Below are 24,626 nucleotides of genomic sequence, written 5' to 3'. Positions count from 1 at the left end.
GGACCTATCCTGTGGTTCAATCCTTGTATGTGCACGCCTAGTCCACCAGCTCTCATTATGACGCCTGTGGCATATTAGGTGTGGGAAAAATGGTGCATTTCTTGATGTAAGTAATAATAACTCTGATCTCTACTTCAAAAACCTCATGTTTTTGAATACATATAGATATTAAAAAGTTTATATATATATATATATTTTTTTTTTTTTCCATGCCGCACGGCCTATAGAATCTTAGTTCTCTGACCAGGGATTGAACCTGCGCCCCCCTGCGTTGGAAACACAGAGTCTTAACCCTGAACCACCAGGGAAGTCCCCCCAAAAATATATTTTTGATGATGAAAGCACTTCTTAGGACAGAAGAATGTATTTAATAGTTTCTATGTATAGAAATTTTTGTTCTGATTTTAGTATATGTGCTGCTGAAGGGAGCCCTAGAAATGTTTGTACAGTCATCCCTCGGTATCTGCAGGGGATTGGTTCCAGGAACCCCCTTTGGATACCAAAAACTGAGGGTGCTCAAGTCCCTTACTATATAAAATGGTTTAGTATTTGCATATAACTACACAACCTGTGTATACCTAAAATCAAATCCATATTACTTACAATATCTGATACAATATAAATGATATGTAAATAGTTGACAATATGGTGCAACTGCTATGTAAATAGTTGTGGGAGGTGCAGCATATTCAAATCGTGCTTCTTGGAATTTCTTGGCATTTTTTTCTCCCAAATATTTTCGGTACACTGCTGGTTGAGTCTGCAGTTGGGGAACCCACAGATACAGAGGGCCTACTGTATGTATACTTAGAGCATAAGCTTTATCTTAATATTTCCTGAAGCCTTTCAGGTTACCTCAGTTTTCCTTATATAGGTTCTGTTGTCAGCTGTTCCATGTTGAAGACTGTCAGTCGTAGAAAAGTAAAGGCATCTCTGGGATTGATTAGCTCAATTACTGATAAGGTGAGACCTGCCTTGAATGCAGTAGACCACTTAACTATCACTTATGTAATGTTCTCATTGATAAAGCAGGTATTAGAAGTAACTTGTTTTTGCCTCTGAGAGCCAAACTACTGTTAATGATCTTCTTTTCAATTCTAAGCATGTATCCACCATCCACAGTAGTCAAGCACAGGTGAAACGTATTATACATGTTTATTTCTTTTAGACTAATATTCTTCACCTGTGTGTAATGCAAGTGTTAATGCATTAACTCACACTTATAAAAGTTTTCATTGAAAATAATAAAATTATTGACAGAATACTTTGACATGAAGAAAAATGTAAGAGTATGATTATTCTTTTCCAGACACAAATGTTTGTTTTAAAAGGAGTAAGTAAAATTTTAATGTCGCCAGAACTGGTATTTTGTATTTTTCCAATTGTAAAAACAATGCGTACCTTTTGTAGAAAACCTGAAATGTTTAGGAAAATAGAAGGCAAGAAAAAATATTAGTCTCTTATCTAAGAAGCAAATACTTAATATATAAATAGAAAAAAATAAACCTCACATACTTTAAATTGGAAAATAAAAGCTTTTTAAAAGGGAAAACCAACTATACATGAGTATATAATGTGGGGTTGGAAAAACATGATACCTATACAGAAAAGAGTTGACATAGCAGGCCTCAGGCTGCTATCTTTAGAAAGACCTTCTTACAAGTGTGGCCCTTGTTTGGCATCTGGGAACTTGGTACTCGAACTGCTTCCTAGTTAATAAGGGTGCCTAGATGATTTGTACAATCAGTGTGATTTATGGATTTATGGTGAGCACCTGCTGTTCTTCTGGGAGTCCAGAATTTTGGTGCATGCTGAGCAGAGAGTGCCTATGTGAAAAGCCCTCAATAAAGCCTTTGGATTCTGGGTCCGTAATAGACTTCCCTGAGCAGAAACATTGCACGTGTTACTGAATTTTTTTGTTGCTGGAGAAAGAAGCAACAAAAGAAGCTTGGCGTGGCCCCTCATGGGAGGGAGAGAACATAAGAAGCCTGTGCATGGATTTTTCCAGACTCTGCCCATCTTTTTCACTGACTGATTGGGTCATGTATCATTTTGCTGTAATAAACCTTTAGCCGTGAATACAGCTATGTGCTGAGTCCTTTTAGCAACTCACTGAAGGTGTGGGTAGTCTGAAGGAACTCTGAAACAATAGCAAAGGCAGAAAGTGAAAGAAATGATTTTTTGAAAGTGAAATTCCAAAACCATCCAAAAAACCAAACAGCAGATAAAGAAAAATTACTTTTACTAATTATGACTCATAAAAGGTTAATATTCTTACTACACGAAGAATCCATACAAATCAATAAGAAAAAAGATAAACACGCCTGTAGAAATACGGGCCAACGAGAAGAATAGATTATGTTTGAGAAGAAAAAGAGCAAGTGTTAAAAACAATGTAATTTAGAGGTCATTAAACAAATGCAAATTAAAATGGTGGTAGCATGCAAATTTTTAACTGTTAAATTTACAACAAACAAGTAAACAATATGCTCCCCAAACCAAGTGATCATATGCGGGGTTACGGAAGATGGTGGAGAACACTGTTTTCATATGCTGCTGGTGCCAGTATATGTTAATACTGCCTTTCTGGTGGACAGTTTGATGAAATGTGTGAAAAGTTTGAAAGAATTTATAACATGAACATGGCTAGGTCACCTTAAGACCTTCCTCTGTCCTTGGAAGCATGCTTTTCATTCTCCTTTCTCCATCCCCCAAAACTCTAAAAGCCTTAGAGAATAATTTTTATCTTTACTCCTTAAAGAGAAGTTCCTGGGAGGGTTCTGTAGCCCTTCACAGAAAGCATCCTAAATTCCCTCTAGACATCTCCTGCTCGTCAGAATTACCCATTGGAAGCTGTTGAAAACAAACATGGGCTTGTTTCTTTATTGGTTTTGGCCCTGCCATGCGGCATGCGGGATCTTAGTTCCCCCACTGGGGATTGAACCTGTGACCCATGCGGTGGAAGCGCGGACTCTTAAATCACTGGACCATCAGGGAAGTCCCGAAAACAAATCAAATCATAAGACATTTTTTCTCACATATGTATCCGTCCACACACTTCTTCCAGGCTGTCCCTTCCTTTCCCTTCTGTTCCTCCTCCGTTTATCTGCGGTGGGTCTGTAAAATCGGGTTCTCTACCTTTTTTGTGTCAAAAGAGGCTCATCACATTCACAGTCACGCTGTGCCCCACCTCCACCCTCCCACGCGTCGCGTGCACACATTTTCTTCTTTGCCGTGATAATTATCATTTCCCTCAAGTACCTGTGATGGCGTTTTGCTGGTTGTCCCCTGGAAGGGATGCCTTTCCCTAGTTGGCACAAAGGTCTTGCCTTTGCTCAGTCTTCTCCGGGAGGAGAGCCACCACGCCAACACGGAGAAGTTCCAGGGGCCTCTTGGGTTTGTGGGCATTCATATTTGGTAATTCATTGCTATCATTTGCTCCGTGAGTACCTGCTTCAGCCACTTCTTATCCTCTGAGTAGTTCACTTCAGGCTGGCCCTTTAAGGAGGCCTGAACACTGAAGTTTTTTTCTCCGGCTTCCTGACTTTTGGTTGTGAATCCTATAACTATAAATTGATTTATAAAGTCTATAAGTTGGTGCTGTTTTCTACCTTTCCACGTGCCAGTCTATAGCAGTGGTTTTTCTCCTAAATGACTTTTGAAAGGCAATTCATTGCATATATTAAGTTCATATTTAAAAGTTTTTATCACAAGTAGATTTTACAAGAACTAAGATGAGGGTAAAAGCTGTAATGTGTAAGGAATATGTTTTCCTTCTGCCCAGTGGGAGAAGGCTTATCATGAAAGAAGGCTTATTTTTAGGAAAAAATGTATATGAAAGTTGAAGACCTGGAAACTGATTTCTTTAAAATGATTCATTTCTTACAAAAGTCTTCACATATTCTCAGTTTGAAGACTGCTGCTAACAGTGAAACAACCTACCCCTGAAATGGACTTTCCAGTTGTTGGCTTTGATGCTCTACGATCGCTTAGAGGCTACCATTTTTCCTCCTCCAATGCTTGGTTTCTTCATTGGTCAGGATAGGCTAGATGGGGTGGTGGTACAAATTAGCCTACAATCTCAGTGGCTTAATACAATAAAACATCTTTCTTGCACATATAGCTACACTATTTGAAAATTGTAGCTTCCAAGGTCACTGTGGCAGGAGTATAGAAGCCTGGAGGATTTTGTGGGATGTTTTTAAGGATCAGGGCTGGAATTAGCTTATGTTTCATTGGCCAGGCCCCCGGCATTTGGGCCCAACCTAATTGCAAGAGAAGCTGGGAAATGTAGAAGAGCAGAGGGATTTGGGATTAGCACTGATTTGTACTTTGGTTGTAGCATGCTTTACCTATCATTGAAAAACCCTTTATCTGGTCTTTTTCCACTGTTCTTCCTGAAGATTTCTCAAGTTTTCATTAAAATAGTAGCATCCAACAGTTTAAAAACCTGTTTGATTGCAAATCCCATAGTAGTAGCCAAGTCCTTGCAAGAGAAGGGCAATTCTCAAGAAACTGAGTGTCAATGGAAGGTGAATTATAAATTATTATAAGTTACTATCCATCTAGCTCTTGTTCTCTGGTTGTCTCTAAATGGTGTAATTGCCTCGTAACTTTGGCATCACTTCCACAGTACCTTTTAACAACTCAAAATTTTTAGGTTCCCTGGAATGTGTTCCAGTGGATTCTAATTTTCCAAGTACTCTAAACTCCTAAAATTACCTGCCAAATTATACTATTAGGAACAGAGCTTCTTTCAAGACTTTTAACCTGTGCTAGAAAGAAAATATCCTGCTAACTATTCTAAATAAAGCTTTGAAGAGATATCCATCTACTGTCTCACTCCTAAGTTCTGGTAGTTAAGTTCTCTGTAAAATATCAAATTAAGAAATCATTTCGGTGTATATCACATGTTGTATTTCATAGTGGTATTCGATCAGTTTGTTTTATGATGACTTTTTTTTTTTTTAATGTCTCAGTAGTTGACTAGTACAGTGGGGGAGGGATGCCATGATTACTGTCATACAGATGAGCCACTTGTGTGGGCATCTGTCAATTATATCTACTCTGGTGCTGCTGAAGTTTCTTTGTGTCATGGAAACCTTAGGGCCAAATACCAGGGGAGTTCCTAGAAGCAGCTCTGGCAAGCATAGATTTGATGGCAACTTCATTATAGTTATACTGCTTTGCATGGTTACTCAGCTGTGATCATCATAATAGCTTTCCATCCTAGAGGCCAAATAAGTTAGAGCAATATACAAGCTGCTCAATATATCTTAACAAATTACGTTATAATAGATGCTCTTTTCAACTGTTTTTTTCCCCCCGTAATCAGCCTATTCTGGTCTTTCACAAACAGGCAAAATATGGCTATAGATATCTTTTTAAAGTATAGAGTATTGAGAATCATATATGTTATTTTCTGTTCTTTGAAATAATCATGAGTCATGTGTTTTTCTCTTGTTTTCAGATCTGGATTATCTACTTTAATAGGTATTGTGACTGTATAATACAATGATGAGGATGATGATAACAACAACTGTTGATTTTTAGTGAGCATTTACCATGTTCCAGGAAGTGTACTATGCACTTTACATATAACATTTCATTTAATCCTTGCAAACTCTATGATATAGGTGTTTCAAATGAGGAAACTGAAGCTCAGAGAAGTGAAGTTACCTTGGTCAAGGTCACTAGGGTAGTAAGTAGTGAAGCAGAGAATTAAATTCAGTCAGTCTCCAGGGTTTATGCTCTTAACTGTTTAAAACTCATTAATTGATTTTGACTTAAATGTGCTCTAGAAGTCCTTTCTGGTTATCTTCTCAGAAAATAAAAGTAAAATTCTATTGCCTGATGTTAAATTAATTCATTTGAAAAGTTTTGTGTCATTAAACAAAATTTATTATGGTTGTGAGTTGATATTGGTAGAGAAATATAGACTTCTCTTTATAGATTTATAATGAAGTGAGATTTATGGGTTGAAGAGACCTCTAAATATATTTCCTGCATCATTTGAAATAAAACAAGGGCCCCAAAAGAGATGAGTACATAAGACCAGTAGTTTTGGAGTCTTATGTAACATAAAGAATTACTTGTCCATTCATTCCTAATGTTGTCAAAATATCTTCTCACATTTGAGGTCTTTTTCTATGTTTTATTTTCTCTAAAATATCTTGTTTTCTCTCTCATTTTGTTCTTTATGTTTTCACTTTTTCATTTTTCTTTTTTTTTTTTGCTGATTATACACTTAATCACAATTAAGCAAAATTACAGAAATAAATAACTTAGCTCGTGAAAGTTCTCCATAAATTCTTACCCCAGGATTTAACCACCAGTAGAATTTTATGAATGCTCCTAGAAATACCAACATGTATTATTAATGTTATTATGTATCTTTACAAATATAGGATCATATTATACATTCTATTCTACAACTTGATTTATTTTTTAACTTAGGAATATATCTTGGTGAACTTTACATGTCAGCGTATGTAAATGTCTCATTTTTCTTAACATTGGTACGGTATTTTTTTATATGGATGTGCAGGTGCTTATTTAACATTTCACCTGTTGGTGGATTTTTGCACTGTTTCGAATATTTTGCTTCAGTATTAAAAACAATGAGGCAGGGGAAGGGGTAGTTAGGGAGTTTGGGATTGACATGTACACACTGTAATATTCAAAATGGGTAACCAACAAGGACCTACTGTATAGCACAGGGAACTCTGCTCAATATTATGTAACAACCTAAATGGGAAAAGAATATGAAAAAGAATAGATACATGTATATGTGTAACTCAGTCACTTTGCTGTACACCTGAAACTATCACAACATTGTTAATCAGCTATACTCCAATATAAGATTAAAAGTTAAAAAAAATAAAAGCAGTGAGGCAATTCACAATAGAAGATGTATGAATGGCCTATTATTACATGAAAAGATTTTCAACAGCATTAGTCAACAGGGAAATGCCAGTTAAAACCACAGAGAAACATCATATACCCATTAGAATGGCTAACCTTTAAAAGATGAACAATACCTAGTGTTGTGAGGATGTGGAGTTTCTAGAACGCGCGCTGTTGTACAAACACTTTGGAAGTCTGTTTGGCAGTTTCTTAGAAAGTTAAGCATAAACTTACCATATTACCCAGCCATTCCACTAGGTATTTACTCAAGAAAAATGAAAACGTGTCCACACACGGACTTGTACACAAATGTTCATAGTAGCTTGATCCACTGTAACCTAAAACTGGAACCAACCCAGTGTCCATCAGCAGCTGAATGGATAAACAAATGTGGTATATCCATAGAGTAGGATACTACTCATAGAAATGCAACAACATGGATGAGTCTCAGTATCATAATGCTGAATGAAAGAAGCCAGACAGGGTACATAGTGTATGATTTCATTTGTATAAAATTCTAGGAAATGCAAACTAAAATGACAGAAAGCAGATCAATGGTTGCCTGAGGTTGGGGATGGAGGGAGAGGTAGTTTGCAAAGGGCAGGAGAAAACTTTCAGGTAATGGAAAGTTCTGTTTCTCAATTCTGGGTTTGGACAAATGTGTAATGACATGTATCCATCATTACAGTATCATACAGAGTATTTTCAGTGTCCTAAAAACCCTCTGTGCTCAGCCTATGTACCCCCTCCCCCCATTTTTAAATTTTTCATTAGTTTGTCCCACTTTTAAATTTTTCATTAGACAAACTATCTTAAGTGTAGCTTTGGACTTTATTAAATCGGGAATAATCTGGTATTAGAGGCTTTAATTTTTACAGATTGATTTAGTTGGACTGGGTCAAGGTTTCTGTGTTATATATAAAGCAGAAATGTGAAGGAAAATTTATTTATTTATTTGGTAGTAATAGATATTACTAAGAATATGAAGAATTCTGCATTATTCCTTCCGACAATTAGTAATCAACTTAAGTATTTTCTGTCTTTGCCAGATACTGACAATATGAAGCCATTGGAGGGTGTAAGAATTCTGGATCTAACAAGGTTTGCATTGGTTTATCTGTGTTTTGGTGATTGAGTTTTCTCCCTTCTTTAAAAAGGCATTTATTTCTTGGATTATAAGAAGGTGTTTGTAAGCTTATCATTGAAATTTTGGAAAGAAAAACCAAGAAAATTTCCTGTAATTTCATCATTCTATGAGACAATTAGTATAATACTTATACATTTATTTCCAATCTGCATATTTATATATAACTTTTGAAAATAAAAATTGGAACCATATTGAAATTACAGGTTTATCCACATTTTAAACATAATGTTATATTTTGAGTATTTTCTCATGTCATTCGAAATTCAACAAAAAATATAAGATATTTTATTATAGTATATAGTTGTCACATAATTACCTAGTCATCCTCCAGTGTTTTTATATTATAAATGAGACTTCCTTGTACATAAATCTTTGCCTCAGGAAATCTTTCAGTTTCTTCCTTAGGATAGAATTCTGAAAGTAGAATTACTGCATCAAAGGGAATATACTTTTTAAAGCTCTTGATACATATGGCCAAATCAATTTTTTGAACAGTTTTAACAATTTTAATTCTTACTCACATTATATGAGCTTGTCTGTGTTGATGGAGTATTAAGAAAAGAATTAATATAAAAATCTTAAAGATGGTAATGAATTTATCTATCATTGTTAACATTGTAGAGTACTGGCGGGACCTTTTGCTACTATGAATTTAGGAGATCTTGGAGCAGAAGTTATAAAAGTGGAAAGACCAGGTAAAACTACTTCTCTCTTTAAAACATAGAAACAAGCTAATAAATATTTTTAATAGTTCTTTAAATGTCCATGTACCTGTATGTGGGATGAGGAGAGAATTGAAATGAAGCGATTATTTTCCCTTCTCCTTTATTTTCCTCTGAACCTATAGTAATATTAGATCTCTTTCTACTCTTTATACGTGCCAAGGGCTAAGGCCTAAGCCAGGTCCTTCACATGCACCTGGAAGCCTCTGGTAGAAACTGACGTGCAACACGTAAATAATGATGATGCTAACAACGGTTAGTGCCAGGCACAATTCTAAGCACTTTGCCTGTATTAATTTATTCAGTCTTTACAACAGCCTGTGAGCTGATATTATTCCTAGATTATAAATAAGAAGACAGAGACACAGAGAGGTCAAGGGATTTGTCCACGGTCACACAGCTAGTAAGGAATATCCAGACACTCAGCTCTGATCCTGGCCCTTCTGAGCCCCACACAAGCCTTGCTGCTGAGACCGAGGTTAGAGTGGGCCTGGCCACCTTCCCTCACTGGGGGACAAAGGGAAGGCAAGAAATTAGCATTATTATTTATTCTTCAAGATCTGTTGCTTATGGATCTGGAACAGAATTCCCAAATTAGTGAAAATGGTCTAGCCTTGAATAGTGTGCATGTATCTATAAGACCCATAAGAAACTAGTTTATAATTACATCAACATATTAATTTACCATAAGTGATTAAACGCTATAAAGTAGAACGCATGATCTAGAAGATTCAACTTTCTGCTACATAGATCTTCTTAAGAGGCCAAAGCAGTTAGCAGAAGATTCTCTGATCAGCATGGGGAATGTTATATATTTTATATTTATCTGGCCCTGTGCTTGTCAGGCTCCAGGTGATAGAAGAGCCTGGTGAATCCTGCTTTCCAGAGATAATGCTTCATTTATCCAGTCAGTGATATTTATCACTTTTGGTCATTGCTGGATACATGCTGAATAATGTTTACTTTCTAGCTGAACATCTTTTTTTTTTCTGTTACAGGTACCACAAAACTTCTAATTTTCACATTGCTATCCAGTTTTAATACCACATACTTTCTAATTTCAAGCATTGGGTCTTCCATTTCTAGATAGAATAGCCAATATGATTTCTGTTGCTACTTCATTTGATCACTAGGTTAAATATTTGTACAGTTTGCCCTTCGTATCCACGGGTTCTGCATTTATGGATTTAGCCAGCCACAGATTGGGTACTTTTATGATCTGCGATTGGTTGAATCTGCGGATGCTGTACTGGTGGATATGGAGGGCCAATTATGGGACTTGAACATCTGCCAATTTTGGTGTCCTCAGCGGGTGCTGGAAGCAGTCCCTCATGAATACTGAGGGAATGACTTTATTTTTATTAATTTTAGAAAACACTAATCCCTGTTTGCTTAGTCCTGTTTTTCCTTTGTACTTTTTCATTTCCACACTGGGGGACCCTTTCCTTAGTCTAGGCCTTTATTATGTCCCATAGCCATACACTAGGCATCAAGCTTTGTTCCTAGCAGATGTTCATTGCTCTTTTTCTTACTAATTGGTCTCTCTCCTTTAACCCTTTTGCTCAGTACGTTTTAATGTTCATATTATATATTTTGTTTTTTCGAGATAGTTATTCAACAGATATGAAGAAAAGTCCCTTGGCAGTATTTTCACATTTCAGTCTCTTTTACTGTCCACTTCCTCAGTTCTTAAATTAAATTTCGTTGTAGTTTTCTGACTTGGGACTTAGATTATTCTTATTTGAGTAATCAAAGAGCGTATCAAGCTTAAGTATATTTTTTTCTTCTCATTTTAGAGTCTTTCGGTGGGTGTAAACGCTATGCCTGCAGGGCCAGGCAGGTAACCTAAATGAATGAAGTGGGCTGGGCAGCCAATGATGCTGCTGTTATTCCAGGGTTGTCACCAAGAGGCAGGCATACCTGGGCAGAGATGTTGATCTTTGTTCACTGCTGTGTCTGCTCTGCAGAGAGCAGTGTTTGTGACATAGTAGGCACCCAATAACTATTTGCTGAATGGATGAATGTGTTGAAATATCATATAAGAAAGGCAGTCTGAATTTTTATGTACTGTCTCTAGATTTTGAAATCATGGCAGATATTTAAAAACTTTAAGTTGTGTGTGGGTCAAATAAAACATGCCTCTCAAATTGCCAGTTTTACCAGTTTGTGACCTTTAACCCTTATTTCATTTCATGGGCCGTCAGCACATATCCTATCCTTCTGCGTCTCTTAAACCCAGGTTATGCACCAGGACCAGGTGGGGCAGGAAAGCCATGTAGGCCTCCAGTTTAGATTTCTGACATTATTTCCACCCAAGAGATGAATGTAAACATTTAAAATAAGCTCTCTACTTTTAGCCTTATCTTGACATTGCTCTCTTAAAAACAAATTTTTTTTTTTTTAATTTAATGTATTGAGACCTTCAAAAAAATGGAAGTGGCTGGACTCTCTCCAGCCTCTGGGAGGTCCTATCTGATCTTGAAGATCCAGATTCACACATACATTTTTCCGTGAAGCCTATAACCGGTTTATTACTAGGAGATTGTCTTTGTGGACTCTTGTAGTTTATTTTTTCCCCTGACGTTTTGAGCATGCTGTTCAGTTTGATACTTACTATTTATTGCTTTGTGTTGTTTATCAGTTCATCCCCAGTTAGAACTAATGCTTCTTTTCTCCTCTGTCCTGTGTTCTCGCTTTCTCTTGTGAGGTTTTTAGTTTTTTGTTTTTAGTAAAGGAGTCTATTCTTTAGCTTCTGTTTTGTTTTCTAAAAGGCTGTGACTGTTTTTTTTTTATCAGTTTCAGTGGGTAAAGTCTAATGGGCTAATAAATTAATTATATCATTTAAATGAGATTAGAATTTAAACTTTAACCCATATTCACAAATTCTCTCTTATTGAGGGCTAGTAATACTTAGGTAGTGATTAGTTTCTAATATCAATATTTAATCAGAACTTATAAAAATCTTAATTTAAGTGATACTAATTTGTGCCTATTAATTGTTGATTCACTTTCTGAGCTCCATCTACATTGTTTGCTTTTTGTGCAAAGAAAACTCTTTTTCTGTAACTCGATAGTGTTATCTTTGAATCAAACACAAGTACTTTTCAGAATCATTTGAAGTAGATGTTTAGAATAAAATACCCTATTTTTGATGTTTTTGAACTTTTACTTTGAAGCAAGACCTAGACTACTAAAATTTTATTCTAAATAGCATCTTAAATTACTGACATTTGCTATTCAGTAGCTTATTTTGCTTTTTCTGATTTATTGCTACAGAATTTAAAAAATAGATTTATTTATCATTGTTTTATACCTAGCCTCAGATACCACTTTATCATAAAGACTTACTTATCATTATCCTGATTTAAATTATATTTAACAAAAATATTGTGTAGACCCCACATTTTGTTTGCACATTTAATGCTAAAAACACTGAAAGAGCTGACTTGTTTGTTGAAGTAGGAGAGTAATTTTTTTCCCCCTCAGACTTGCCATTTATTAAATCTAAAGACTGCCAGTAGGATATTCCCTTCTGGATTCTGATTTTCAGGGATGGATTTTAGTGAAAGAAGCTATGGGAGGATTTAGTGATTTACATGAACAGGTAAAGAGTTTGGGCAGTTCTAACAAGGTCCCAAGACCACTTTAGGTTGCTAATTCCGCTGATCTTGTTTAGGCATCTGTGAACTTACATATGAGTAAGCCTGTTGATTTGAAATGTCTCATGATGTTTCAAGGTTAAATAGTTCATACTATTATTTTCAGGAGCTGGTGATGATACACGAACTTGGGGTCCACCTTTTGTGGGGACAGAAAGTACTTATTTTCTCAGTGTTAACCGAAATAAAAAAGTAAGAATATTATCCCCTTTTTGCTTTCTTTGTGTAATTCTCTCTTTTTTTTAAAAAAAATAATTAATTAATTTATTTTTGGCTGCCTTGGGTCTTCGTTGCTGCACGCGGGCTTTCTCTAGTTGCGGTGAGCGGGGGCTACTCTTCGTTGCAGTGCGCGGGCTTCTCATTGCGGCGGCTTCTCTTGTTGTGGAGCATGGGCTCTAGGCGCACGGGCTCAGTAGTTGTGACTCAGGGGCTTAGTTGCTCCACAGCATGTGGGATCTTCCCGGACCAGGGCTTGAACCCATGTCCCCTGCATTGGCAGGCAGATTGTTAACCACTGCACCACCAGGGAAGCCCTGTGTAATTCTCTTGTAATAACAAAACTTTTGATATCATTGTGGCTTGTTTATTTCTGCCCCTTTTGGTAGATATTTTGTAATATTCCCAATAAGGTGAAATTTTATTTTATTTTATTCATTCACCAGTTACCAAGTAGAAACAGTAGAGCTTTTTATTAATTTTCCTTCTCTACTAACTTAAAACATTTTTTGAGAATTTATAATGTTTTTTTTTTTGTTTTTTTTTTTCCGGTACGCGGCCCTCTCACTGCTGTGGCCTCTCCCGTTGCGGAGCACAGGCTCTGGACGCGCAGGCTCAGCGGCCATGGCTCACGGGCCCAGCCGCTCCGCAGCATGTGGGATCTTCCCGGACCGGGGCACGAGCCCGTGTCCCCTGCATCGGCAGGCAGACTCCCAAGCACTGCGCCACCAGGGAAGCCCTATAATGGTTTTTAATGGAACTAATTTTATTAAAGTGAGGAATCACTTGATTTGTTACATTTGTTATTCTTTTGGAGATTGCTAATTGCCTACATTTGGTATTATTATTTGAAGAATTTTTACTATAATCCTTACTATCATCCTAACATATCCGAATTGAAAATAAAATCAGTAAAAATTATTTAAATGTTTCTTCGTGAGGAAAATGCATTTACTTTAAGAGGAGAAATCTGTAATATGAATGGCTCTCTTATTGAACTGTGAGCAATAAGAAAAATTTTTAAGATACTATTTTAATATATATATTTTTAATTTTTAGAGTATAGCTGTTAATATCAAGGATCCAAAAGGGGTGAAAATCATCAAAGAGGTACAGTATGCTCTATAGAAGGCATCTTGTCACCTGGGTTGTAATTAGGGATTTGAATATGAGTAAAAATATTTTAAAACATTATTTCATTGGCAATCTGAAATTTTGCTGTAAGTGCCATTTGAGTTTAACTTCGTTTTTATACTAAGTATAATTTGCTTTATAATTTCTGGTATATTGTGTTTAACATTTCTCCATCGTGTCAGAGTGTTCAGTTATGGCACTACTGTCCATTGACCGAGTGCCTGCCCTGCATCAGATCTTAGGCCTGGGTACTTTATTCGTATTACCTTCTCAAATCTTCAGAATTTTCCTTGTAAATGAAGTATTATATCCTCATTTTCACAAGAGGTGAAATGAGTCTCAAGGGTCTTGAGTGATTGTCTAAAGATCACATAGCTAGTAAAGGGAGGAGCTGAAGTTTGAACCCTAGGTCTACATCACTGTAGAGCCCAAGGTTTTTCTAACACTTATTCAGATGGCTGATGTGTGCAGACCTGATCTTGGCATCTTTCCTTGAGGGGCCAGCACAATGGTTAGGGGAATACCCCAGTGTTCTGCTGGGATTCAAATTCTGCCTTCTTTACTTACTAGCCATGTGACTTCAGGCAGGTTACTTAACTTCTTTATGCCTCAGTTCCCTTATTAGCAAAATGGGGACAGTAATAATACCTACTTCTTAGGGATGTTAGAATTGAGTTAATATTGTGTAAAATGTGAAGAAGGGTGCCTGCCATAGTCATAGTCAGCACTCATTCAGCATTAACTATTACTATTGTTCCCGGTGCACATGAAGGTGGATTCATCACGTGAGATAAAACCTGTTTGCCATTCTTGTTAAAGTTTGAAGTCTAGGGCTTCCCTGGTGGCGCTGTGGTTAAGAATCCACCTGCCAGGGCAGGGGACACAGGTTCGAGCCCTGGCCCAGGAGGATCCCACATGCCGCGGAGCTGCTGGGCCCGTGCGCCACAACTACTGAGCCTGTGCTTAGAGCCTGCGCTCCGCAGCAGCGGAGGCCACTGCCATGAGAGGCCCGTGCCCCTGCTCACCGCAACTGGAAAGAGCCCGTGCGCAGCGGCGAAGACCCAACACAGCCATAAATAAATTAATTCATTAAATTAAAAAAAAAAGTTTGAAGTCAAATGTAATGGATGTAAATCTCCTTGATTAGAGAACCAAATCCCCAAATTTGTTTTATATCAAAGTATCAATTTTAGCTTCATTGCTCTGATGCTTCTTTCCTTATCATCTGGCTGATTGAAAAATAACGTCTTCTAATTATTAAGATCAGAATCAGTGATCATCCGCTCTGGTTCTGTTGGATCAATCCAACAAACTTAGAATTTTACTAGATATATGTTAAACCCAAAGCTTGATAATTGTCCTGATCTCACTGTCCTGTTTTCCTACATCTTTTCTATAGCATAACTTAGGTTTGTTTGCTTGTTTTTATTTTATTTTTCAGTTGCAACTTAATATGATTTTTCTAAATTGTTCTTTGTTATTATTGCCTTGCCTTGTTTTTTTTTAAATAAATTTATTTATTTTATTTTTTCATTTTTGGCTGCATTGGGTCTTCATTTCTGCGTCCGGGCTTTCTCTAGTTGCGGCAGGCGGGGGCTACTCTTCGTTGCGGTATGGACTTCTCATTGCAGTGGCTTTTCTTGTTGCGGAGCACCAGCTCTAGGCACGCAGGCTTCAGTAGTTGTGGCATGTGGGCTCAGTTATGGCTTGCAGGCTCTAGAGCGCAGGCTCAGTAGTTGTGGCGCACGGGCTTAGCTGTTCCGCGGCATGTGGGATCTTCCCAGACCAAGGCTCGAACACGTGTCCCCTGCATTGGCAGGCAGATTCTCAACCACTGTGCCACCAAGGAAGCCCACCCTGCCTTGTTTGTCTATGGCAGCGACCCTCATCTTGGACTCAACTCCCATTGTCTTCATTCTCAGGCCCTTTTTTTTTTTTTTTTTACATCTTTATCGGAGTATAATTGTTTTACAATGGTGTGTTAGTTTCTGCTTTATAACAAAGTGAATCAGTTATACATATACATATGTTCCCATATCTCTTCCCTCTTGCGTCTCCCTCCCTCCCACCCTCCCTATCCCACCCCTCTAGGTGGTCACAAAGCACCGAGCTGATCTCCCTGTGCTACGCGGCTGCTTCCCACTAGCTATCTATTTTACATTTGGTAGTGTATATATGTCCATGCCACTCTCTCACTGTCACAGCTTACCCTTCCCCCTCCCCATATCCTCAAGTCCATTCTCTAGTAGGTCTGTGTCTTTATTCCTGTCTTACCCCTAGGTTCATGACATTTTTTTTTCTTAAATTCCATATATGTATGTTAGTATACGGTATTTGTCTTTCTCTTTCTGACTTACTTCACTCTGTATGACAGACTCTAGGTCCATCCACCTCATTACAAATAGCTCAATTTCATTTCTTTTTATGGCTGAGTAATATTCCATTGTATATATGTGCCACATCTTCTTTATCCATTCATCTGTTGATGGACAGTTAGGTTGCTTCCATGTCCTGGCTATTGTAAATAGAGCTGCAGTGAACATTTTGGTACATGACTCTGTCTGAATTATGGTTTTCTCAGGGTGTATGCCCAGTAGTGTCAGGCCCTTCTTTTTATCTTTTCAGTGGTTGTTATGCTGCTGCTGCTGCTGATGGTGATGATGATGAATCATCTAGGAGATTGTGCTTAATTCTTCTCTTTCTGGTTTATGTTTCTCAGTTCCACCTTCAATGTTCACAGTTCCTGCTTATTTGCTTCCATTTCAGAACATTTTGATATTTTATCCTGAATAGTGAAGGTTGTAGATTTGATTTAACAAATACTTTACAAGTTCATTAGGGTTTTTCAATGGGGCAGTGTTAGGTGGAATTCATAACTCTTGCTCCTACGACATCAGTGTACATTGGAGTATTTTAGGCCTACATGTATAATTCTAACCAAAAGAAATGAATTTGCTGGGACATCTTTCTCACTCTCTTTGGATCCTGCCTGTGTCCTCCACCAGATTGTAACAATTTTAAATTGTTTCATTATGGGCATGGTTTCTCTTCATGTCTGATAATGATAAAGTACATTTCAACTCATATTAAACTTTAATAGATTGTCTTCAGTCATTTTGCATATCTTTTGCTTTCAGCTAGTTATACAGTTCATAAGTTATATATCTTACTGCCTAGAGGAAAAGTTATTTTTTGCCTAGTCTTTTTATTCTTTCTGGCATGGATTTCTCTTTTGGTCTTAAAAGTAGCAAAACAACCTTTGTATTCAGACCTTGGTGGGTATGATTGCTAATATAATGAATCTAGTTTATAGATACAGTTCCAGAGTATTATACAAAGCAGTCAGCTGGGTACATGAGAGCTCCAAAAAGTATGACTCCTTTGTCAACCAGGCTAACCAAAAATAGGTTGTGTAGAAAAGAAAGCTCTGCTTAGAAAAGTCTATGTATTTTCATGGCAATATGATTTGATAACTTCCTAACACATCATCTATATTTCAAATAATTCTCTATGTTAATTAGTTGACAGTGACAGTATCCGTATTGTGGGTGTGAATCATGGCCAATAGAGCAGTGTCATGGGTTTTATTTTCCTCCAACATCTTATTATGAAAAATTCAAACATACAGAAAAATGGAAAGAGTAGTATAATGAACTCTTATTTACCCTATGCCTAGATGCAACAGTTTTAAGATTTTGCTATATTTGTTTATTTACATATGAATATATGTGGTATGTGTGTGTCTGATTTTGAACTATTTGAAAGTAAGTGAAAGATATGAAACTTTGTCCTTAAATCCTTCAGGAGATATCTCCTGGGGGGTATAGCTCAGGGGGAGGAGCATTTGCAGAATACATCTAAGAGTAAGGACATTCTTTGACATACATTTAAAAATTATTTTATGATTTTTTTTTTTACTGATAAATGTAGTTAAATTCTTATTGTCACTTCCCCTCTATTTCTGATCTTGCTCATCCAGTCTGTTCCTAAATTTTTTTTCCCAGAAGAAAAGAAAAAGATGATGAGTTCTCTAACATGCAAAATTGTGCTTGTTTCTTATTGTGGGTAAGATTCTAGAATAGATTATTAGGTGATCTGTGAGCGCCAAGATGAGGAAGAGGTGATCACCAGCAAAACTGGGAACAAGTCTTTCTTCCCCCCTCACTTTATTTCCTAGTAGATCCTTGTATCAGGGAAATGCGATAAATGTTTGGTCTCCACTGAAGCAGTTGACTTGTATATTAGTTATAGATAGTGTGGAGATCCATGTAACTCAGGGAGGTTTGTGATGTCTCTGATTTCAGCACTGCACTGCTTAGAATTTTAACGAATGCATTAGTTAACGCTTTAGGGAACATACGTGATCTTGAAATGGGTAAATATCCCTAAAGAGAGAGGGAGGGAGAATATGTTGGATGGCAGACTCACTAAGAATCAGTATCTAGTAAATAGATAGTATGTGTTTATTTAAAATAAATATTTATAAAATGGAGCAAAGAATAACTTCTGTGCTATACACTTTTCTAGGGATATTTTATCAATAAGTATCATAATGCATACATATTGAGTTCTTGGGTAATAATAAAAAGCTACTGGGCATCTTTATCAGTGGAAGCCTTTAGCTTCTAAATTTAACTTTTCCATATTTTTCTTATAACTTCGGAGAGTTATACTACATGGTACTCTGAGCACACCTGTTTTTAGCTTAAATTTTTTTTCTGTTGTTATACAAGTAGTATCTGCTCATGGACAAAAAGATTAATATTTTAGTGTATCATATCAAATCTCTTTATGTCCTTGTATACTCATTTTTTCCAATAAACATGAGATAACACCATGTATATTGTTTTTTAATGTTTTCTGTTTATACATTCTGAATACTTTTCTATTAATATAACTTATTCATTATATTTATTTTCTTGTCTTATTGAAACAGTGAATTTGTTTGTGATCCAGCTGAATACTTTATGTGAATTGAAATGTGATTTATGATGGTATAGAAATCTAAAAATACAAATACCCTATATAGTTAAAAGTTTTAAAATTGTGGTATAATATATATAACATAAAATGTCATTTTAACCATTTTTACTGTACAGTTCAGTAGCATTAATGACATTCATAATTGTGTGCAACCATCACTGCTGTGTATTTCCTTTATGTTTAATCATTCCAAACAAACTGTATCCATTAACCAATAATTCTCCACTTCCTTCTCCCCTCAGCCTCTGATAACCTCTAATTTACTTTCTGTCTTTATGAATTTGCCTATTCTAGATATTTCATATAAGTGAAATCATATAATATTTGTACTTTTGTGCCTGGTTAAGTTTACTTAGCATAATGTTTTCAAGGTTCATCCATGTTGTAGCATGTATCAGAACTTTGCTCCTTTTTATGGCTGAATCATATTCTACTTTACTGGATGGATTTATTTGTCTGTTGATGGATACTTGGGTTGTTTCCATCTTTTGGCTGTTGTGAATAATGCTGCTATGAACATTTGGATACAAGTACCTGTTCAAGTCCCTGCTTTCAATTATTTTGGGTATATACCTAGGATTGGCATCTCTGAGTCATATCTTAACTGTGTTTAACTTTTTGAGGAACCCACACAGAGTTTTAACATTAAAAATAATTTATCAAATGTCATTTGCATAAGGTACTATACTGTGCACCATGCAGAATACGCATCAGAGAGATGACTGCTGTAAGAATCTAGGTGTGTTTAATGCAGCTTGTTTTCTTTAGTGCCTGCAGGAGCGCTGTGTAAGTAGCAGACAGAAGCTCAGAAAAATATGTGGAATAAATGACAATGTAACTGTAGCTTTGTGTTTTATTTATACTAACACACATTCTCCCTCCACATTTTCCAAGCAAGGCTTGGTAGAACCATTAACAAAAAATAAACACATCTCTACTTGGGCTGTCCCTGGGGCATACTGCATAGAGTTGCCCATGTGAGAAGCAGCTCGAATGTTAATTGGCACCTGAAATTTGGAAAGGATGCCTGTATGGCTTAAGATTTGGGGTGCATACTTGAAAACCTTTCTCTCTCTCTGTCCTGTATCTTAATGTATGTATCATTCCTCTTCTGACAGGTGGTCACCTGGGCCCCTGTTACCTGTTTCAGGAGCTCTGGAGGATAACAGCTTATTCCCCTGAGATGCCTCCTAAGATCTCCTCCCCCTCAATTTTGTTAAGTCAAACACACTCCAAATTTGGTGACACAATAACAAACAGGCATTCAATTTATTGACGTTTCCTTCTAAAGTTTATGTAAATTCAGTTATTTTCCATCTAGAGCAGAGGTTGGCAGACTGTGTGGGCCAAATCAAGTTTGTTTTTGCATAGCCCATGGTAAATTTTACAGTTTTAAAGATTGTTAAAGAAAAATAAAGAACATGTGACAGGGAATATATGTGGCCTAAAAAGGCTAAAATATTTACTTTTTGATATTTTATGAAAAAAGTTTGCCCACCCCTGGTCCAGAGTCTTATTCTATTACATTAGTTTGATGTGTGAGAGTATATCTATGTCAACATGGCAATTAAAAAATTATTGAATTGGGCTTCCCTGGTGGCGCAAGTGGTTGAGAGTCCGCCTGCTGATGCAGGGGACACGGGTTTGTGCCCCGGTCCCGGAAGACTCCACATGCCGCGGAGCCGCTAGGCCCGTGAGCCATGGCTGCTGAGCCTGTGCGTCTGGAGCCTGTGCTCCACAACGGGAGAGTCCACAACAGTGAGAGGCCCACGTACCGCAAAAAAAAAAAAAAAAAAAAAGATATGTAGTCACAATTGAAATTTTGAAAAGAATTTTAAGATTAAGGTTTACGATGGCTTGTTGCAGTGATCTGGGAATCAGAGTTGGGGTTTTGTTTCTGACAGTTACTGATTTACTGGGTTATAGTTTAGCAGTTTTTTTTTTTTTAAATGGTTCATTAAATACATTTAAAACTCTTTGGAAAGAAAGCATCTGGAAAGTGTGAAAGCAATTCAGAATCATGTTTACATGTATTAAGTGCCTATATGTACATGTTGTAATGAGGAATATTACATAATAAGGATGGAGTAGTAAAGACATTGTATTTAGTTTTATTTTAAAGGGGTTAAAAGATATTTTTTGTATATTTTATGTTCTTATATTCTAATTTTTTTACCTAAACTTCTGAGAATATATTTAGATAGACCATATAGCCTAGATAATTTCTTACATTTAATGTAAGCAGAATCCACTTAATACCATGGTAATAACTGAAAATTTTAATACCCATTGTTTTACTGGCAGTAATACCTCAGGTAGTTGACCAGAGCCTTCGTGTTTATCTAAGAATACTTTGTAATTCTACTTTTCCTGTGATTTTTCTGGGCTTTTACAAAGCGAGGATCAATTGTGTTTACTGAAATTAGAATTCTATCATGTGGGGATTTGTTGAAAGCTGGGAAGTCCCTTAAGAAGTCTGACTCATCTTCACCTCTTCTTTCAGCTTGCAGCTGTTTGTGATGTATTTGTGGAAAACTATGTCCCTGGCAAATTGTCTGCAATGGGGCTGGGCTATGAAGATATAGACGTGGTAGCGCCTCACATGGTCTACTGTTCCATCACAGGTATCTCAGCACCACACCCTCGTCAGTGGCGAGGTTTTCCAGTTTCTGTGTCTCTTTCTGTATATAAGAAACCTCGCGCTTGAGGTGCTTCTGCTCTCCCTCCCTGCCGAGCCATTTTAGGTTGTTGAAAATTAATCACTAAAGAACATTAACCTAAATGAACATTTTTCATATTTCTTCTGTGAATTGTCTGCCTGTAGTTTTGCCAGTTTTTCTACTGATATTTCTCAAATACTGACAAGGTACTATTATTAACTTATATGTAGAATTACAGGTGAGATATTAATTGGCTTTAAGATAACATAGGATCTCAACATACTGCTTCAATATATTCAAAAGTGCTAAAGCCAACTGAAGGAAAAGAGTGCTATGAAGTCTTTTAGATTGTTCAGCCCTTGATGGTGAACTCTGTGTGTGTGTTTGTGTGTGTATAAGTATGTCTTTAGGCTAAAGGGAAAAAAGTGATTGTATTAGTTATCTTTACATAGTTTATAAGCACTTAGCTATTAATTAGGAATACAGTATTAAAAAGTTATTCTTAAAATAGAAAGTTACATTAATAGCTTTTGTCAGAATAATTTATAAGATTTTCAGATTTTATTAATTCATCCACCAAATATTTACTGCAGACCTGTGATCTGCCAGGCAGTATTCTAAGCTTCTGAGATACAGCAATGAATAACACATATATATGCTCTTCAGCAGATTTACATTCTAGGTTAGGGAGATAGATAGTAAATAAGTAAACACATTCTTTTGTGTTTTGTATTTGAGTGCAGTAGTGATAAGGTCAAAAGAGAAAAACTAAACAGGGCAAGGGGGATGAGGTTAGGAGGGTCCATTTTATACTGGGAGGTGAGACAAGTCTTCATTGATAAAGGGGACATTTAAGCCGAGACCTGAATGAAGTAAAGGAGTGAATCGTATCATTATTGGCAATGAGGGTTTCGGGCAAGGGGAACAGCAAGTGCAAAGGACCTAGGGCAAGACTGTGTTGGGCCTGTTTGAGGACCAGCAAGGATGACTGAAACAGAGTGAGTTAGGGGGAATGTAGTAGGAAGAAAATCAGGGAGATAATGGTTAGTAAGATGATGGTTAGTAAAGGCTTGTGGGCTGCTCTTAAGGAATTAGGCTTTTACTTCGAGTAAGGTTATAAGCTAATGGAGAGTTTTAAGCAGAGGAATGATGCGACCTGACATTTTTAAAAGGATCACTCTAGCTACTGTGTTAAGAATAGACTGTCGAGGACAAGGGTAGTGGGAGAACAATTACGAAGCTATTGACATAGTCCAGGCTACAGATGATGGGGGCTTGAATTAGAGTAGCAGTGGTCGAGGTCGTTAAAGAGTGATAGAATTCTGAATGTTTTCGAGAAAAGGGGGTAAGGTTTGCAGATGGATGAGATGTGGGTATCAGAGAAAGACTAGAGTTAAGGATGACTCTAGGGTTTTGGCCTGAGCGATTAGAAGAATTGTTGTTTACAGAGTCGAGTAGCACTGTGGAAAGAAGCTTTGGGAGGGAGAACATCACGTTTGGACTTGGAATGTCAAGTCCAAGTCTAGCTTGAAATGTAGAGTAAGGGCTTGGATCTAAGAGTCAGGAGATGTAAAATTTTATAGTTATGAGCAAATACATGGTATTTGAAGGTATTTGATCTTTTACAGAGTGAGTTTAGATAGAAAAAGGAGAGTCTGAGTGGCTGAGCCTGATGCACTCCCATGAGTAGATGTTTAGGAGACAATGATGACACAGTGAAGGAAGTCGTGAAGGAATCGTCAGTGAGGTGGGAGGAGAACCCGGAGGCGAAGTGAGGAAAGGGTTTATTTTCATAGACAGTTGAAGCAGAAAAGCATAAAGCATAAAGCACGTATGGACCTGAATTACTCGCATCTCCTAAATGCACCACACTCGCTCTCACGGCAGAGCCTTTACACACGATGTTCCCATTGCTTGGAACACTAATCCCCTGCCATACCCGGTAACTCTGTCTTTGTCCTTTAGATCTCGCCTTGGATGTCATTGCTTCTGCGCAGACTTTTTCTCTCCATCCCTGAAGACTGGGTTGGCTGTTGTCTACCATATTTTACTCTTTACTTGTCTGTCTCCCTCACTATCTTTCAGGCTCTTGTTCAGCACACAGTATAGAACACATGGTAGGGAGTTTCTTACCTCAATGAATGAATAATCAGAACTTGGCTAAAGAATTTTTATTTGGTGCTTTTTTTTTTTTTTTTTTTTTTTGCATTCTACTTTTCAGAGATAAGTGTAAGTGGTAAACGTTATGTTTACATTTTCCAAAGAAACTTTCAGAGGATAGCCTGGGGTTAGGGCATAGTTGGCCTAATCTGTTATTTCTTATGTAGTTCGTCCATAGCACTAATGTAATGATCATTGCTTTAAGGTACCAAAGGAGTCCGTACCATGAAGTAAATATTCACTTATTGTTACTAGGTCCCTATGCATTAGGTTTTTTCCTAAGGCAGTAAGGGAACTAGTACATTTAAAAAATATTTTAAAAGGGAACCAAACAAAAACTTTACTCCTTATATTTCAGTAAATTTATCTTAAAATAGGTATCTGAAAATCTTGTTTTACTATAAAAGCCACAAAAATGTTATCTTAAAAATCTTTGTTATTTGTAAAATTATAAGAACCAAAATACTCCTATTTCTTTGCATTCAGGTTAATTGAGATATTATAATACTTTGACTGTGACACATTTCTTTAGTATAAGTAGTGCTTTTCGTGGTGTAATTGTCTTTGTGGTGGTATTTTCATATAAAATAAGCTATAATTGCAATATTTGGACAATTGTTATTATTTTAGATTTAGATCAAAGAGCCCAGTGATCATTAACTTCTCTACTGAACAGCACAAGAGATAGGTTCTGGACATAGTAGATCTTTGCCACTAGATCTGACTCTTTTTCAGATGTACTATTATATAGATCTGTAATCACACTTTTGTTTTTGTGTCTGTGTATCAAATACTTATATGTGTGTGAGAGAGGGAGAGATTTTTCCTTAGAATCTCACAATCTAATGGAAATGCTGAGGTTTAAAATATTAAAATAGGTGAACTATTATCTTCTGAATTACCCTATAACCATAAGAATTCTGCATAACTAACAAATGCAAAATCTTACATGACAGTAAGTATTTATTTCTCATTGTCATAAATGTGGATTGGCTGGGATGCAGCTGATCTAGACTCGTTAGGTTTGGCTCCAAGTTGC

General features: G+C 36.8%; 1 protein-coding gene across 2 annotated transcripts in view; it reads left to right on the top strand.

Moving 5' to 3' along the window:
• The window catches only part of SUGCT (succinyl-CoA:glutarate-CoA transferase), a 689,175-nt gene that overhangs the window by 3,609 nt on the left and 660,940 nt on the right, over positions 1–24,626 (top strand). For both annotated transcript variants that reach the window (XM_073809536.1, XM_033862875.2), the window contains exons 2-6: positions 7,956–8,007; positions 8,675–8,748; positions 12,541–12,626; positions 13,710–13,760; positions 21,271–21,391. In XM_073809536.1, the coding sequence (XP_073665637.1) occupies positions 7,956–8,007; positions 8,675–8,748; positions 12,541–12,626; positions 13,710–13,760; positions 21,271–21,391 (384 nt within the window). The remainder of the gene's footprint in view (positions 1–7,955; positions 8,008–8,674; positions 8,749–12,540; positions 12,627–13,709; positions 13,761–21,270; positions 21,392–24,626) is intronic.

This window comes from Tursiops truncatus, chromosome 9, assembly GCF_011762595.2.
Source record: "Tursiops truncatus isolate mTurTru1 chromosome 9, mTurTru1.mat.Y, whole genome shotgun sequence".
NCBI classification, from domain to species: Eukaryota; Metazoa; Chordata; class Mammalia; order Artiodactyla; family Delphinidae; genus Tursiops; species Tursiops truncatus.
This window is presented reverse-complemented; position numbering and strand designations above follow the sequence as displayed.